The 14,857-nt window shown below is 47.3% G+C and overlaps 1 protein-coding gene across 1 annotated transcript; it reads left to right on the top strand.

Annotated features, from left to right (window-relative positions):
* Nucleotides 1–11,919: 11,919 nt before the first annotated feature.
* On the top strand, nt 11,920–14,305 carry LOC309957881 (protein S100-A9-like). The gene is made up of 2 exons (XM_082833422.1): nt 11,920–12,105; nt 13,952–14,305. The coding sequence occupies exons 1-2, from the start codon at nt 11,956–11,958 to the stop codon at nt 14,207–14,209; spliced, it is 408 nt and encodes a 135-aa protein (XP_082689548.1). The 5' UTR covers nt 11,920–11,955; the 3' UTR covers nt 14,210–14,305.
* The last annotated feature ends 552 nt before the right edge of the window (nt 14,306–14,857 follow it).

Raw genomic sequence — 14,857 nt, 5'->3', positions numbered from 1 at the left:
GTCCCTCCTAGGAGCCCGGTGCCTCATCTAAGGCCTTCCAGCATAGATAATAACAATTTCTGAAATCCCTGAGTAGCTATTATGAATAAACTATGTGTAGATGTTTTCACATCTAGTGCTGCAATTTTATATTTAATCCTTATAAAATTCCCATAAGATATTTGTAACCCCATTTTTATAGGTGAGAACACTGAGGCTCAGAGGAGCAAACTACAATAGGGGGAGGGGTGGGCTTCATCCCCAGCGCTATCTGAGTCAGACGTGTGTTAAGTCATCCAGTTCGGTCCTCCATCCTGCAAAGATCCCTGACAGATGCTCAGCTAACTTCTTCTTGAGTGAGAATAGTAATAAATAATAGCAGCTACCATTTACTGTCACATCCTATTTTCCAAGTATTTGCTGAGGACTTCATAGTTATTCCATTAAGTATCTTCACAATGATCTATGAGACCTGAACTTATCATCAGGAAACTGGACTTCAGAGAGTTTAAGTCACTTGCCCAAAGTTACCCAATTAGAAGGGGCAGATCTGTCTGACTCCAGAGACTCTGCCTGGAACTTCTCCACAATCAGCTTGAGTTTCTGATGGTGGAGATTCTCAACAAGGATCCAAGAGGTTAAACTCTGGGATTATTGTGGTCCTTTCCAGCTGCAGGAATATTTTCTGCTGTGTCAGGCAGAAATGAGTAGTTTACTTGGGCTCAATCCAAATGAATTATCAATTCTGTGAGATGTCAACCAAAACATCAACTTTTCTCCCAATTATCCTACTGAGAAACTATAGAGAGAGATTTGAGATAAAATGGGGCAGATCACTGACCTCCAGAGATTTTATATTATAATCAATAGTTCCCAGATGGAAAATGTGTAGAACCCCAGTTTAAGATGAGCATATAGGAGCTTCCTGGATCAGGACAAGAAATCTCTTGGCCGTTAGCACCCAGGAATCCAGTCATTCGAGAAAACTGTGTCCTGATGACAAACCAGCCAGCCACAGAGGAGGGCAGGCACCTGATGAACATGTGGGAAAGTGTTGAGCCTCTCTCATTGGCCAAATGAGAGGCAAGGATTAACTTGCCCAAGTTGGAAGCCCTGTCGGCTGGCCTCCCAGGAAAGAAGCTGGCCTCTTGCAAAGCTACCTAGAAACCAGCAATCAGTTCTGGTCAATAGGAGGTTTATACCCTGGTCGCTTGGCCATGGTGCTTCCCCAACCATGAATGATAACGAGGCGAGTGCAGTCCCAAGCTTGTCACATCATAAGCTGAAATTGCAAGGCTTGAGCCCAACCCCTCATTTTACTAGGGCAGGGACTGGTGGGGTCTCCCACCCCCACCTCCAACTGCATACACCGAGCTGGCAGGACAGGCTGCAGCCACAGTTCGGCCACCGTGGCTCACATTGCTATGCATCCTCTGTACTTAAAATGAAGATGAAATATTAGGACAGGAGACAAGTGAGACATAATACATAGGGATTCCAGGTTAGACAGAAAGGGAAGAAATTGGGTAGAGGTAACCCCAGGACCCAGAGCCTTGGCAAGAAACATCCAGGTGTGGTAGAACCAAACCCATTTAGAACAATTTAGGATAGAGAAAGTTTTCTTACTTGGAGGAAGAATTCAAGAGTGGAGATCAGGGAAACTTTCTCCACTATGTGAACTTTTTAACCTGATAGAGTCCAGTCCCTCCAATAAGTGAGGGCTTCTCAAGAAGACACACACACACACACACACACACACACACACTCAGAAATACCTGTGGGTCCCTCGCTGTCCCAGCCCCACAGGTCAGGCTGCAGCTGGCTCACCCCTCATTGGCGGGCAGTGCCTTCCTTTCAGGCTTGGCCTCTGGCCCTGCCCTCCTTCTCCAGCTGCTGCCTCCTCGGCCTTCTCTCTCTCTAGCACTAGAGGGCACTCCCTCCCTGGGAATGGAGACTGGGCCCTGGCTTTCCAGAGAGAAGAGGAAGGCCTGGATCCCTAACCAAATGGGGAGAAGAGGAGGAGGGCAGAGCTCTGAGGCTCTGAGGAGCTCTGTCCACCAACCACAGAATCGAGAGGGACTCGGTGAGACCAGACAGGTGCTGACAGCAGGGGACCCGCCCTGTGAAGAAGCCCCGGTACTTCCTCCCTGGGAAAGGGCATAGCTGCCCAAGGCTCCCTGAGCTCCTTCCTCATCCCCAGTCCCCAGGAAACCCGGCAAAGCCAGGGGTTTTGCCTGTGGGACCTGAGGATCACCTCTGGGAACGTCCTGCCCGTGGGGACAGATGTGCTCCAGGAGTTTGGAGGCTGTGGATGGAGGTCGTTCACCAACAGCCCCCCACCCCACTCCTTTCCACTGGCCTCACCAGCAGGGGCAGGATCGGAGCAGAGAAGTAGAAAAGTAAATCCCAGGAGGCCACACACACTGTGTCCTCATCACTAGAACTTACTCCCACCCTGTGGCCAGGGGGCCCATTCACTCACTGCCCCTACCTCAGCAGCAAACTGTCACCCACCCAGGAAGCCCCCCACAAACCGAGACTCTCCAGTCCCTCACCCACTCTCCACTCATCCCCTGACATGCTCCACAGTCTGCAGCTCTGATCTCCAGAGCCCTTGAATCTTCACAGAGGAAACTCCACATGACCCTTTGCACAAGTACAATAGGACATTGTGTCTCCACAGGGACCTGCAGGGGCTCCCACCTCCCAGTGGGTGGGGTAGCCTCCTGAGACCCTAAACGGACCCTTCTGAGGGAACACCCCCAAATCTGCACGGGTTGCCCTTAGTGGAGCTGCAGAGTCACCCTGAGGCCGGGGGTCCACAGAAAACCTCCCTCAAAGGGCTGCACTGGTTTCACCTGCTGTTCTCACCTGTTGACCCACCCAGGCCCAGGGCTGAGTCTCCCCCAAGGAGAGGACTCCACTTCCCACCACCCCTCCTTCCAACCTCTGGCCTTGGTTGGCAGTGAGGGGGGCTGGGTGGGGTCTGAGCACCTATGGATCAAGCCAGGAATAGCCTGCCAGGGTCGGGACCTCCACGGTTCAGCCCTGGTCTCAACCCAGGCCTGGGTTAGCCTGGGACCTTGGGGCCTGCCATGACCTTCTGACATGAGGGAACCCACTGCCAACACAGGATCCCCAAGTGTGGACTCCCTTCTATTTCAAAGCCCAGTCCAGCTGCTCACTCCTGCCAACCACTCACCCTATTCTCCCCCCACCCATTCACTTTCATCCTAATCAGCACTATATGGTCACAGTCAACATCTCCACAGAAAGTCACAGGACAACAAACAGATCGGTGGGTATTTCACGCTCACTCGTTTCTTCATTTATTCGTGCACTCCTGCATTTATTAGTTCAACATATTGCTCCATCCTGGGACCACAGAGGTGAGTCAGGCCACATCCCTGGCTCGGGGATCCTCAGCAGAGTGCAGGACAAAGACCTGAAAGTCAAGAACTTCGGGCAGAGCAGAGGTCATGGCCTTCAGCACACGCCATGCTTCATTGTTAATGTTCTCATTTTCCTTTAAAATTAGTTCACGAGGGAGATTGTGAAAGATGGCGGAAGAGTAAGACGCGGAGATCACCTTCCTCCCCACAGATACATCAGAAATACATCTACACGTGGAACAACTCCTACAGAACACCCACTGAACACTGGCAGAAGACCTCAGACCTCCCAAAAGGCAAGAAACTCCCCACGTACCTGAGTAGGGCAAAAGAAAAAACAGAGACAAAAGAATAGGGACGGCACCTGCACCAGTGGGAGGGGGCTGTGAAGGAGGAAAGGTTTCCACACACTAGAAGCCCCTTTGCGGGCAGAGACTGCGGGTGGCGGAGGGGGGAAGCTTCAGAGCCGCGGAGGAGAGCGGAGCCACTGGGGTGCGGAGGGCAAAGCGGAGAGATTCCGGCACAGAGGATTGGTGCTGACCAGCACTCACCAGCCCGAGAGGCTTGTCTGCTCACCTGCCGGGGCGGACGGGGGCTGGGAGCTGAGGCTCGGGCTTCGGAGGTCTGATCTCAGGGAGAGGACTGGGATTGGCGGCGTGAACACAGCCTGGAGGGGTTAGTGCACCACGGCTAGCCGGGAGGGAGTCCGGGGAAAAGTCTGGACCTGCCGAAGAGGCAAGAGACTTTTCTTCCCTCTTTGTTTCCTGGTGCACGAGGAGAGGGGATTAAGAGCGCTGCTTAAAGGAGCTCCAGAGACGGGCGCGAGCCGCGGCTAAAACACGGACACCAGAGACGGGCATGAGACGCTAAGGCTGCTGCTGCGCCACCAAGAAGCCTGTGTGCGAGCACAGGTCACTATCCACACCTCCTTTCTGGGGAGCCTGTGCAGCCCGCCACTGCCAGGGTCCCGGGATCCAGGGACAACTGCCCCAGGAGAACGCACGGCGCCTCAGGCTGGTGCAATATCACAATGGCCTCTGACGCCGCAGGCTTCACCGCATCAGTACCCGTCCCTCCCCCCGGCCTGAGTGAGCCAGAGCCCCAAAATCACCTGCTCCTTTAACCCCGTCCTGTCTGAGCGAAGAACAGACGCCCTCCGGCGACCAACATGCAGAGGCGGGGACAAATCCAAAGCTGAGCCCCGGAAGCTGTGCAAACGAAGAAGAGAAAGAGAAATTTCTCCCAGCATCCTCAGGAGCAGCGGATTAAATCTCCACAATCAACTTGATGTACCCTGCATCTGTGGAATACCTGAATAGACAATGAATCATCCCAAATTGAGGAGGTGGACTTTGAGAGCAAGATTTATGATTTTTTGCCCTTTTCCTTTTTGTGAGTGTGTATGTGTTTGCTTCTGTGAGAGATTTTGTCTATATAGCTTTGCTTTCACCATTTCTCCTACGGTTCTGTCCGTCCGTTTTGTTTGCTTGTTTGTTTTACATTAAAAAAAATTTTTTTCTTAATAATTATTTTTTAATAACTTTATTTTATTTTATTTTATTTTATCCTCTTTCTTTCTTTCTTTCTACTTTTTCTCCCTTTTATTCTGAGCTGTGTGGATGAAAGGCTCTTGGTGTTGCAGCTAAGAGTCAGTGCTATGCCTCTGAGGTGGGAGAGCCAACTTCAGGACACGGGTCCACAAGAGACCTCCCAGCTTCGAAAATATCAAATGGCGAAAATCTCCCAGAGATCTCCATCTCAACACCAACACCCAACTTCACTCAATGACCAGCAAGCTACAGTGCTGGACACCTTATGCCAAACAACTAGCAAGACAAAAACACAACCCCACCCATTAGCAGAGAGGCTGCCTAAAATCATAATGAGGCCACAGACAACCCAAAAAACACCACCAGACATGGTCCTGCCCACCAGAAAGACAAGATTCAGCCTCATACAGCAGAACACAGGCACTAGTCCCCTCCACCAGGATGCCTACACAACCCACCGAACCAAATTTAGCCACTGGGGACAGACACCAAAAACAACGGGAACTACGAACCTGCAGCCTGCAAAAAGGAGACCCCAAACACAGTAAGATAAGCAAAATGAGAAGACAGAAAAACACACAGCAGATGAAGGAGCAAGATAAAAACCCACCAGACCCAACAAATGAAGAGGAAATAGGCAGTCTACCTGAAAAAGAATTCAGAATAATGATAGTAAAGATGATCCAAAATATTGGAAATAGAATGGACAAAATGCAAGAAACATTTAACAAGGACCAAGAAGAACTAAAGATGAAACAAGCAACGATGAACAACACAATAAATGAAATTAAAAATACTCTAGAAGGGATCAATAGCAGAATAACTGAGGCAGAAGAACGGATAAGTGACCTGGAAGATAAAATAATGGAAATAACTACTGCAGAGAAGAATAAAGAAAAAGGAATGAAAAGAACTGAGGACAGTCTCAGAGACCTCTGGAACAACATTAAACGTACCAACATTCGAATTATAGGGGTCCCAGAAGAAGAACAGAAAAGGAAACGGACTGAGAAAATATTTGAAGAGATTATAGTTGAAAACTTCCCTAAAAGGGGAAAGGAAATAGTTAAGCAAGTCCAGGAAGCACAGAGAGTCCCGTAAGGATAATCCAAGGAAAAACACACCAAGACACATACTAATCAAACTGTCAGAAATTAAATACAAAGAAAACATATTAAAAGCAGCAAGGAAAAATCAACAAATAACACACAAGGGAATCCCCATAAGGTTAACAGCTGATTTTTCAGCAGAAACTCTGCAAGTCAGAAGGGAGTGGCAGGACATATTTAAAGTGATGAAGGAGAATACCTACAATCAATATTACTCTACCCAGCAAGGATCTCATTCAGATTTGATGGAGAAATGAAAACCTTTACAGACAAGCAAAAGCTGAGAGAGTTCAGCACCACCAAAGCAGCTTTACAACAAATGCTAAAGGAACTTCTCTAGGCAAGAAACACAATAGGAGGAAAAGACCTATAATAACAAACCCCAAACAATTTAGAAAATGGGAAGAGGAACATGCATATCTATAATTACCTTACATATAAGTGGATTAAATGCTCCCACCAAAAGACACAGACTGGCTGAATGGATACAAAAATAAAACCCATATATATGCTGTCTACAAGAGACGCACTTCAGACCTTGGGACACATACAGACTGAAAGTGAGGGGATGCAAAAAGATATTCCATGCAAATGGAAACCAAAAGAAAGCTGGAGTAGCAATTCTCACATCAGACAAAATAGACTTTAAAATAAAGACTACTACAAGAGAAAAAGACACTACATAATGATCAAGGGATCGATCCAACAAGAAGATATAACAATTGTAAATATTTATGCACCCAACGTAGGAGCAACTTAATACATAAGGCAAATACTAACATCCATAAAAGGGGAAATCGACAGTAACACATTCATACTAGGAGATTTTAACACCCCACTTTCACCAATGGACAGATCATCCATAATGAAAATAAATAAGGAAACACAAGCTTTAAATGATACATTAAACAAGATGGACTTAATTGATATTTATAGAACACTCCATCCAAAAACAACAGAATACACATTTTTCTCAAGTGCTCATGGAACATTCTCCAGGATAGGTCATATCTTGGGTCACAAACAAAGCCTTGGTAAATTTAACAAAATTGAAATTGTATCAAGTATCTTTTCCAACCACAACGCTATGAGACTAGATATCAATTACAGGAAAAGATCTGTAAAAAATACAAACACATGGAGGTTAAACAATACACTCCTTAATAACGAAGTGATCACTGAAGAAATCAAAGAGGAAATCAAAAAATACCTAGAAACAAATAAAAATGGAGACACAATGACCCAAAACCTATGGGATGCAGCAAAAGCAGTTCTAAGAATGAAGTTTATAGCAATACATTCCTACTTTAAGAAACAGGAAACATCTCGAATAAACAACCTAACCTTGCACCTAAAGCAATTAGAGAAAGAAGAACAAAAATTCCCCAAAGTTATCAGAAGGAAAGAAATCATAAAGATCAGATCAGAACTAAATGAAAAAGAAATGAAGGAAACGATAGCAAAGATCAGTAAAATTAAAAGCTGGTTTTTTGAGAAGATAAACAAAATTGATAAACCATTAGCCAGACTCATCAGGAAAAAAAGGGACAAGACTCAAATCAATAGAATTAGAAATGAAAAAGGAGAAGTAATAACTGGCACTGAAGAAATACAAAAGATCATGAGAGATTACTACAAGCAACTCTATGCCAATAAAATGGACAATCTGGAAGAAATGGACAAGTTCTTACAAATGCACAACCTGCCAAGACTGAATCAGGAAGAAATAGAAAATATGAACAGACCAATCACAAGCACTGAAGTTGAAACTGTGATTAAAAATCTTCCAACAAGCAAAAGCCCAGGACCAGATGGCTTCACAGGCTAATTCTATCAAACATTTAGAGAAGCGCTAACACCTATCCTTCTCAAACTCTTACAAAATATAGCAGAGGGAGGAACACTCCCAAATTCCTTCACCTTGATACCAAAACCAGACAAGGATGTGACAAAGAAAGAAAACTACAGGCCAATATCACTGATGAACATAGATGCAAAAATCCTCAACAAAATACTAGCAAACAGAATCCATCGGCACATTAAAAGGATCATACACCATGATCAAGTGGGGTTTATTCCAGGAATGCAAGGATTCTTCAAATATGCAAATCAATCAATGTGATACACCATATTAACAAATTGAAGGAGAAAAACCATATGATCATCTCAATAGATGCAGAAAAAGCTTTTGACAAAATTCAACACCCGTTTATGATAAAAACCCTGCAGAAAGTAGGCATAGAGGGAACTTTCCTCAACATAATAAACGCCATATATGACAAAACCACAGCCAACATCATCCTCAATGGTGAAAAACTGAAAGCATTTCCACTAAGATCAGGAACAAGACAAGGTTGCCCACTCTCACCACTCTTATTCAACATAGTTTTGGAAGCTTTAGCCACAGCAATCAGAGAAGAAAAGGAAATAAAAGGAATCCAAATCGGAAAGGAAGAAGTAAAGCTGTCACTGTTTGCAGATGACATGATACTATACATAGAGAATCCTAAAGCTGCTACCAGAAAACTACTAGAGAAAATCAATGAATTTGGTAAAGTTGCAGGATACAAAATTAATGCACAGAAATCTCTGGCATTCTTATACACTAATGATGAAAAATCTGAAAGTGAAATCAAGAAAACACTCCCATTTACCATTGCAACAAAAAGAATAAAATATCTAGGAATAAACCTACCTAAGGCGACAAAAGACCTGTATGCAGAAAATTATAAGACATTGATGAAAGAAATTAAAGGTGATACAAATAGATGGAGAGATATACCATGTTCTTGGATTGGAAGAATCAACATTGTGAAAATGACTCTACTACCCAAAGCAATCTACAGATTCAATGCAATCCCTATCAAACTACCACTGGCATTTTTCACAGAACTAGAACAAGAATTTTCACAATTTTTATGGAAACACAAAAGACCCCGAATAGCCAAAGCAATCTTGAGAAAGAATAACAGAGCTGGAGGAATCAGATGCCCTGACTTCAGACTATACTACAAAACTATAGTAATCAAGACAGTATGGTCCTGGCACAAGAACAGAAATATAGATCAATGGAATAGGATAGAAAGCCCAGAGATAAACCTATGCACATATGGTCACCTTATCTTTGATAAAGGAGGCAGGAATGTACAGTGGAGAAAGGACATCCTCTTCAATAAATGGTGCTGGGAAAACTGGACAGGTACATGTAAAAGTATGAGATTAGATCACTCCCTAACACCATACACAAAAATAAGCTCAAAATGGATTAAAGACCTAGTTGTAAGGCCAGCAACTATCAAACTCTTAGAGGAAAACATAGGCAGAACACTCTATGACATAAATCACAACAAGATCCTTTTTGACACACCTCCTACAGAAATGGAAATAAAAACAAAATTAAAGAAATGGGACCTATTGAAACTTCAAAGCTTTTGCACAGCAAAGGAAACCATAAACAAGACCAAAAGACAACCCTCAGAATGGGAGAAAATATTTGCAAATGAAGCAACTGACAAAGGATTAATTTCCAATATTTATACGCAGCTCATGCAGCTCAATAACAAAAAAACAAACAATCCAATCCAAAAATGGGCAGAAGACCTAAATAGACATTTCTCCAAAGAAGATATACAGATTGCCAACAAACACATGAAGGTTGCTCAACATCACTAAACATTAGAGAAATGCATATCAAAACTACAATGAGATATCATCTCACACCAGTCAGAATGGCCATCATCAAAAAATCTAGAAATAATAAATGCTGGGGAGGGTGCGGAGAAAAGGGAACACCCTTGCATTGCTGGTGGGAATGTGAATTGGTACAACCACTATGGAGAACAGTATGGAGGTTCATTAAGAAACTACAAATAGAACTACCATATGACCCAGCAATCCCACTACTGGGCATATACCCTGAGAAAACCATAATTCAAAAAGAGTCATGTACCAAAATGTTTATTGCAGCTCTATTTACAATAGCCAGCAGATGGAAGTAAACTAAGTGTCCATCATCGGATGAATGGATAAACAAGATGTGGCACATATATACAATGGAATATTACTCAGCCATAAAAAGAAACAAAATAGAGTTATTTGTAGTGAGGTGGATGGACCTAGAGTCTGTCATACAGAGTGAAGTAAGTCAGAAAGAGAATGACAAATACCGTATGCTAACATATACATATGGAATCTAAGAAAAAAAAAGTCATGAAGAATCTAGGGATAAGACGGGAATAAAGACACAGACCTACTAGGGAATGGACTTGAGGATATGGGGAGGGGGATGGGTAAGCTTTGACAAAGTGAGAGAGTAGCATGGACATATATACTCTACCAAACGTAAAATAGATAACTAGTGGGAAGCAGCCGCATAGCACAGGGAGATCAGCTCAGTGCTTTGTGACCACCTAGAGGGGTGGGATAGGGAGGGTGGGAGGGAGGGAGATGCAAGAGGGAAGAGATATGAGGACATATGTATATGTATAACTGATTCACTTTGTTATAAAGCAGAAACTAACACCATTGTAAAGCAATTATACTCCAATAAAGATGTAAAAAGAAAAAATTAGTTGACGAATCTTATAAGCAGGAGTTTTCACATAAAATTTCAGATTCCCTGGACCTTCGAGAGGTCCATTAACACCTGATGCACTTTCCCACGTGGCCGCCTTCCCCTGAGGCTGAGTACCAGCTGCCCCTTCAAGTTAGGAATGCTCTCATTTGCCACAGTCCTCACCACTCCCTAGTGTCCCCAACCCTGAGGCCCCATGTCGGTTGTCACGAGTCACGCTACTGATGGTGCTCTTGGTGTTGTCCAGCCCACACCGCTTCACCACTTTACTCCAGGTCCCTAGTTCCTGCAAGCTTGTGTCTTGAGATCCTTGGTCCAGAGTGAAATGTGCCCTGGTAGAGGCAGCAAAGGGCGCTGTGGACACACACAGGAGAGGCGCCCTGGGCACCTGCTGGGATGGACGGATGCAGGCTGCTGTCTGTGCTTCCTCCATGAGCCCGAACAATGGAGGGCAGGCCCCTCGCCCTCCTAAGAGCACTCATCACAGGGCCAGGCAGGGCCATCCTTGTTGGACTACCCAACAAGGGGAGACAGAGTGGGTTGGCCACCTCAGGTGTCCTCAGCCCACCACCAGACACTGGCTATTGCAGGTGGGAAGGCACAACCTCAGCGAGGACAGGGGGAGAGAGGGGTGCCAGAGGAGAGGCAGCTTGCTAGCTTGCTCAGGGAGGGCAGGGCTGTGGTGTGGAGAGGAAGTGGCCTAACCAACCAGCTTCCTCCCAAACCAGCTCCAGGTCAGGGCTTGGAATTTCACAAAAAGGCAAAAAGGGCTTTGTGAACATTTCTTGTCCCGGCCCAGCCCCCTTCCTGGCAGTGACACAGCCTAGCTCAGGGTTACCACACTGCTTACCTGTGAAGCAATCTTCCCGAAAGAAGGCTGAGTTTCTCAGCCAGAGGTCTATAAATGCTGGGCCCCCATCTTTCTGTCAGACCCCTCTGTGTGACTCCTGGGCTTGGGTAAGTGAGCTGCCAGTTTCCCCGGGGCCGGAGCCTGCCTGCTGACTCTTTACTCCCCTCACCCATCTTCATTTCAAACCTCCTCCTGGAAGCCCTCCTCGATTGACTGCTCACTTTAAAGCCTCCTTCCCGTTTTCTTAGGTCATGTTCTGCTGCAGCCTCCTGTCCTCAAAGGCTCTCCTTTTTGGCACTCCCTAGATAGTCTATAAACCATTCCTACCATGTGTGGAACAGGGTCATCTCCCAGTTCTGTTGCAGCCCCTGCTTTCCTTTTATTCTGTTTCCCCCCTTCATTCCTGCGTGCGGCCAGTAGGAGGTGTCAAGGAAGCTTGATGGTCTTTTCTTCTAAGCACCAGAACTCTTGCTTCTCCTTTGCTCAAACAGAGTGCAGGAAGATGGCTGACCAACTGTCGCAGCTGGAAAGCAGCATAGAAACCATCATCAATATCTTCCACCAGTACTCTATACGGCTGCAGCCCCCGGACACCCTGAACAAGAAAGAATTCAAACAGCTGGTGAAAAAAGAGCTGCCAAACTTCCTCAAGGTAGGGCTGGACCCCTGTCAGAACTGACCCACACAGTCTGGGCTAAGGATGGAGAATAGGGGTGCAGTCTGCAATGGTCAAGGAAAAAGTTCTTGCCCCTTCAACCTAGCCTCCAGAGGCAGTGGGCTCCGTGTTTGGAACAGGATTTGGACACTGTCACTAGAGGTGGTCCGTGTTAGGTGGCACCAACAGACTGAGCATGTGCAGTGTGCCAGGTCCCATCCTGGGCAGGGCGTGTAGTGGCCCACCGGGACCCACTGTCCTGACGGGAGAGACACGCAACAGACGTGTTGACCAATCAAGAACACGGATAGATCCACAGCCAATAAGTACCTGAAAGAAAAACAGAGAGAGCACTGTGGGTGATGTGGGCTGGGTACGGGGAGAGGAGACTAGTTAAATGGACATGAAGGGCCCCTCTAAGGAGATGACCTTTGAGCTGAGACCTGAATTTTGGTGGGGGGAAGCAAGTGAAGACTACCCTTGGCAGGAAGCCAATGAGATTGTAAGCCTCAGATGGACTTGGAGTGGAAGACCCCAGAGGGCTTTTCTAATCCAAATGCTCTCTGGTAAGAAACAAATGAACAGCATGTGGGAAAGGACCCAGCCCAGCACCAGTGTGTATAAAGCACTCAGTAACATGTTAGTTCATTTCCCTGATCTGAAAATGATTAGGCAGCTCTAAGAAAAGGAGGATTCGTTCCACAGGATCTTTTTGTTTTCTTTACAAATTTGGTGACTTTGGGGACACAGAAGACTGGACTAAGAAGGGTGGGACATCTAGGTCCCAGACTCAGTTCCATTCCTGGAGCGAGATGTTCTGGGATAGGTGGCCAGCCCTGCCTGGAGCCCCTCCCCACCTTGGAAAGGTGGAGAATCACAGCTGTCGGAGGTACTGGGGTTGCTGACAGCTCCCTGAAATTGCAGACCTCAGCAAGCAGGACGCTCGGTCAGGGTAGACAAGAGAGGATACAGCCAAGAGGTTGTGTGGGCAATGTTTTCCTTTGTGAGACCCCTATCCCACCCCATCCACCACGCCCCACATCCAGAGCAGATAGGCCAGGATAGGAAGCTGGGCCCCCTCCTACGGGCTGCTCAGGAGCGAGGGATCTGCCAGGGTGATGCCAAAGGTGCAAAAAAGCAGATCACGCTGAAGCGTTGCAGAGTGGGAAGGGCGTGGGAGAGGAGCTGGGCACCTGCAGTTTCCCAGGAGGAGCCTCAGCGGGGGTGCCCCAGCCAGTGGGAGGCGGGGCTGGAACCCAGTGGGGCCTGGACCCTTCACCTCCCCTCAGGCCCCCTTGCACACTTATCACACCACACTGCTCTCTGTCCCCATCTCGTCTCCCTCAGGTGCTTCCCCGCCATGCAGGCTGAAATGAGTGTCACTAAGTAGTAACCTGGAGAGGGAGTGGGGAGGCGGGAAGAGGAGGGCGTGACATGGATAGGAGTAGAGGGAACGGGACAAGACCGGAATGTGCGTGTCCACCCTTCTGCTCCCAAGCCTTGTCAATCTGCACAAGCTAATTACCGTTTGTACGACTGTTTCCTCAAGTCTTCCTCAAGGAAGATTCCAAGTCTCCCTATCATTGTTATAAGGACCAAATGAGGAGACATCTCTGTACGTATGAACGTGTGTGACCTCAGGCAAGTCACTCGACCTCAGTTCCTCTCCTGTAAAATGGAGAGAATTGTGGTGGCCAGGAATCAGAAAGTGTCCAGCAGATGCTCAAACTTAGGCCCAGGAGCCTGGTGTCACTCTGCCTTTGCCATCGGGTCACTTGCTGTGCTCCCCGTCCTTAGCCCTGACCACACCCAGCCCTGACTGCCCTGTGTCTCCCACCGGCAGAAGGAGACAAAGGATGACAAAGCCATAAACGAGATCATGGAGGACCTGGACACGGATGTAGACAAGGAGCTGAACTTCCACGAGTTCTCCGTGCTGGTGGGCAAGCTGACGGAAGCCTCCCACGAGGAGATGCACAAGACGGCGCCCCCAGGAGTAGGCCACAGGCACGGGCCAGGCTTCGGGGCAGGTGGTTCAGGCCACGGCCACAGCCATGACAATCACGGCCACAGCCATGGCAATCACGGCCACAGCCACTAATCAGGTCAGGCCACCAGCCCCTGCCCACCTAGGGCCACGGGGCTGCCTTAGCTGCAGGGCAGGGAGATGGGGGTGAAATATAAAGTCTTCCTCCAAGCCAGTGTTCTGTGTGCTTCTTTCCCTACCCCCTTCCCAGCCTGACCTTCCTGGAGGTCTGGGGGTTTGACAGCCCTGTGGCTTAACTGGGCCTCAATGTCTGCATTCAGTAACGACAAAACAAGAAGCAACAAAAATGTGGGTCTCTTCTGGGCCCTTTGGATTCACCTCCCTGACCGTCTCCTCACCTCTGACTCTAGGCCCCCCTGCTTAGGTCCCCGTCACCCTTCCCCAGCTCAGGACCTCTCTGTCCAGACAGTCAAAGTGGCCCTTGTCACCATAAAAAGCAAAAGGGGAGTTTCCCTTCCCCTCAACCTTCCAGCCACCCCCCAATCCTGCCCCCACCCCCTCTTCACCTAGTGCTCTCCACACGGCCATCTCTCTCCTACCAGAACCTTAGTCCTCTAGACAGAACGTGTCTGTGGAGGAACACTGAAGTCCAGGACAGATGGGGTGTGTTACCCACAAATGGAGTTCTGAATCTACGGGGGCATTGGGTGTCTCTCAGCAGACCTAGGGTCCTCCGGGGATACGGGGGTAGGTAAGCACACG

This window comes from Leucopleurus acutus (assembly GCF_964270905.1).
Source record: "Leucopleurus acutus genome assembly, chromosome: 2".
Taxonomy (NCBI): Eukaryota; Metazoa; Chordata; class Mammalia; order Artiodactyla; family Delphinidae; genus Leucopleurus; species Leucopleurus acutus.
The sequence above is the reverse complement of the archived record's forward strand: the minus strand, read 5'-3'. Positions and strand labels throughout refer to the sequence as shown.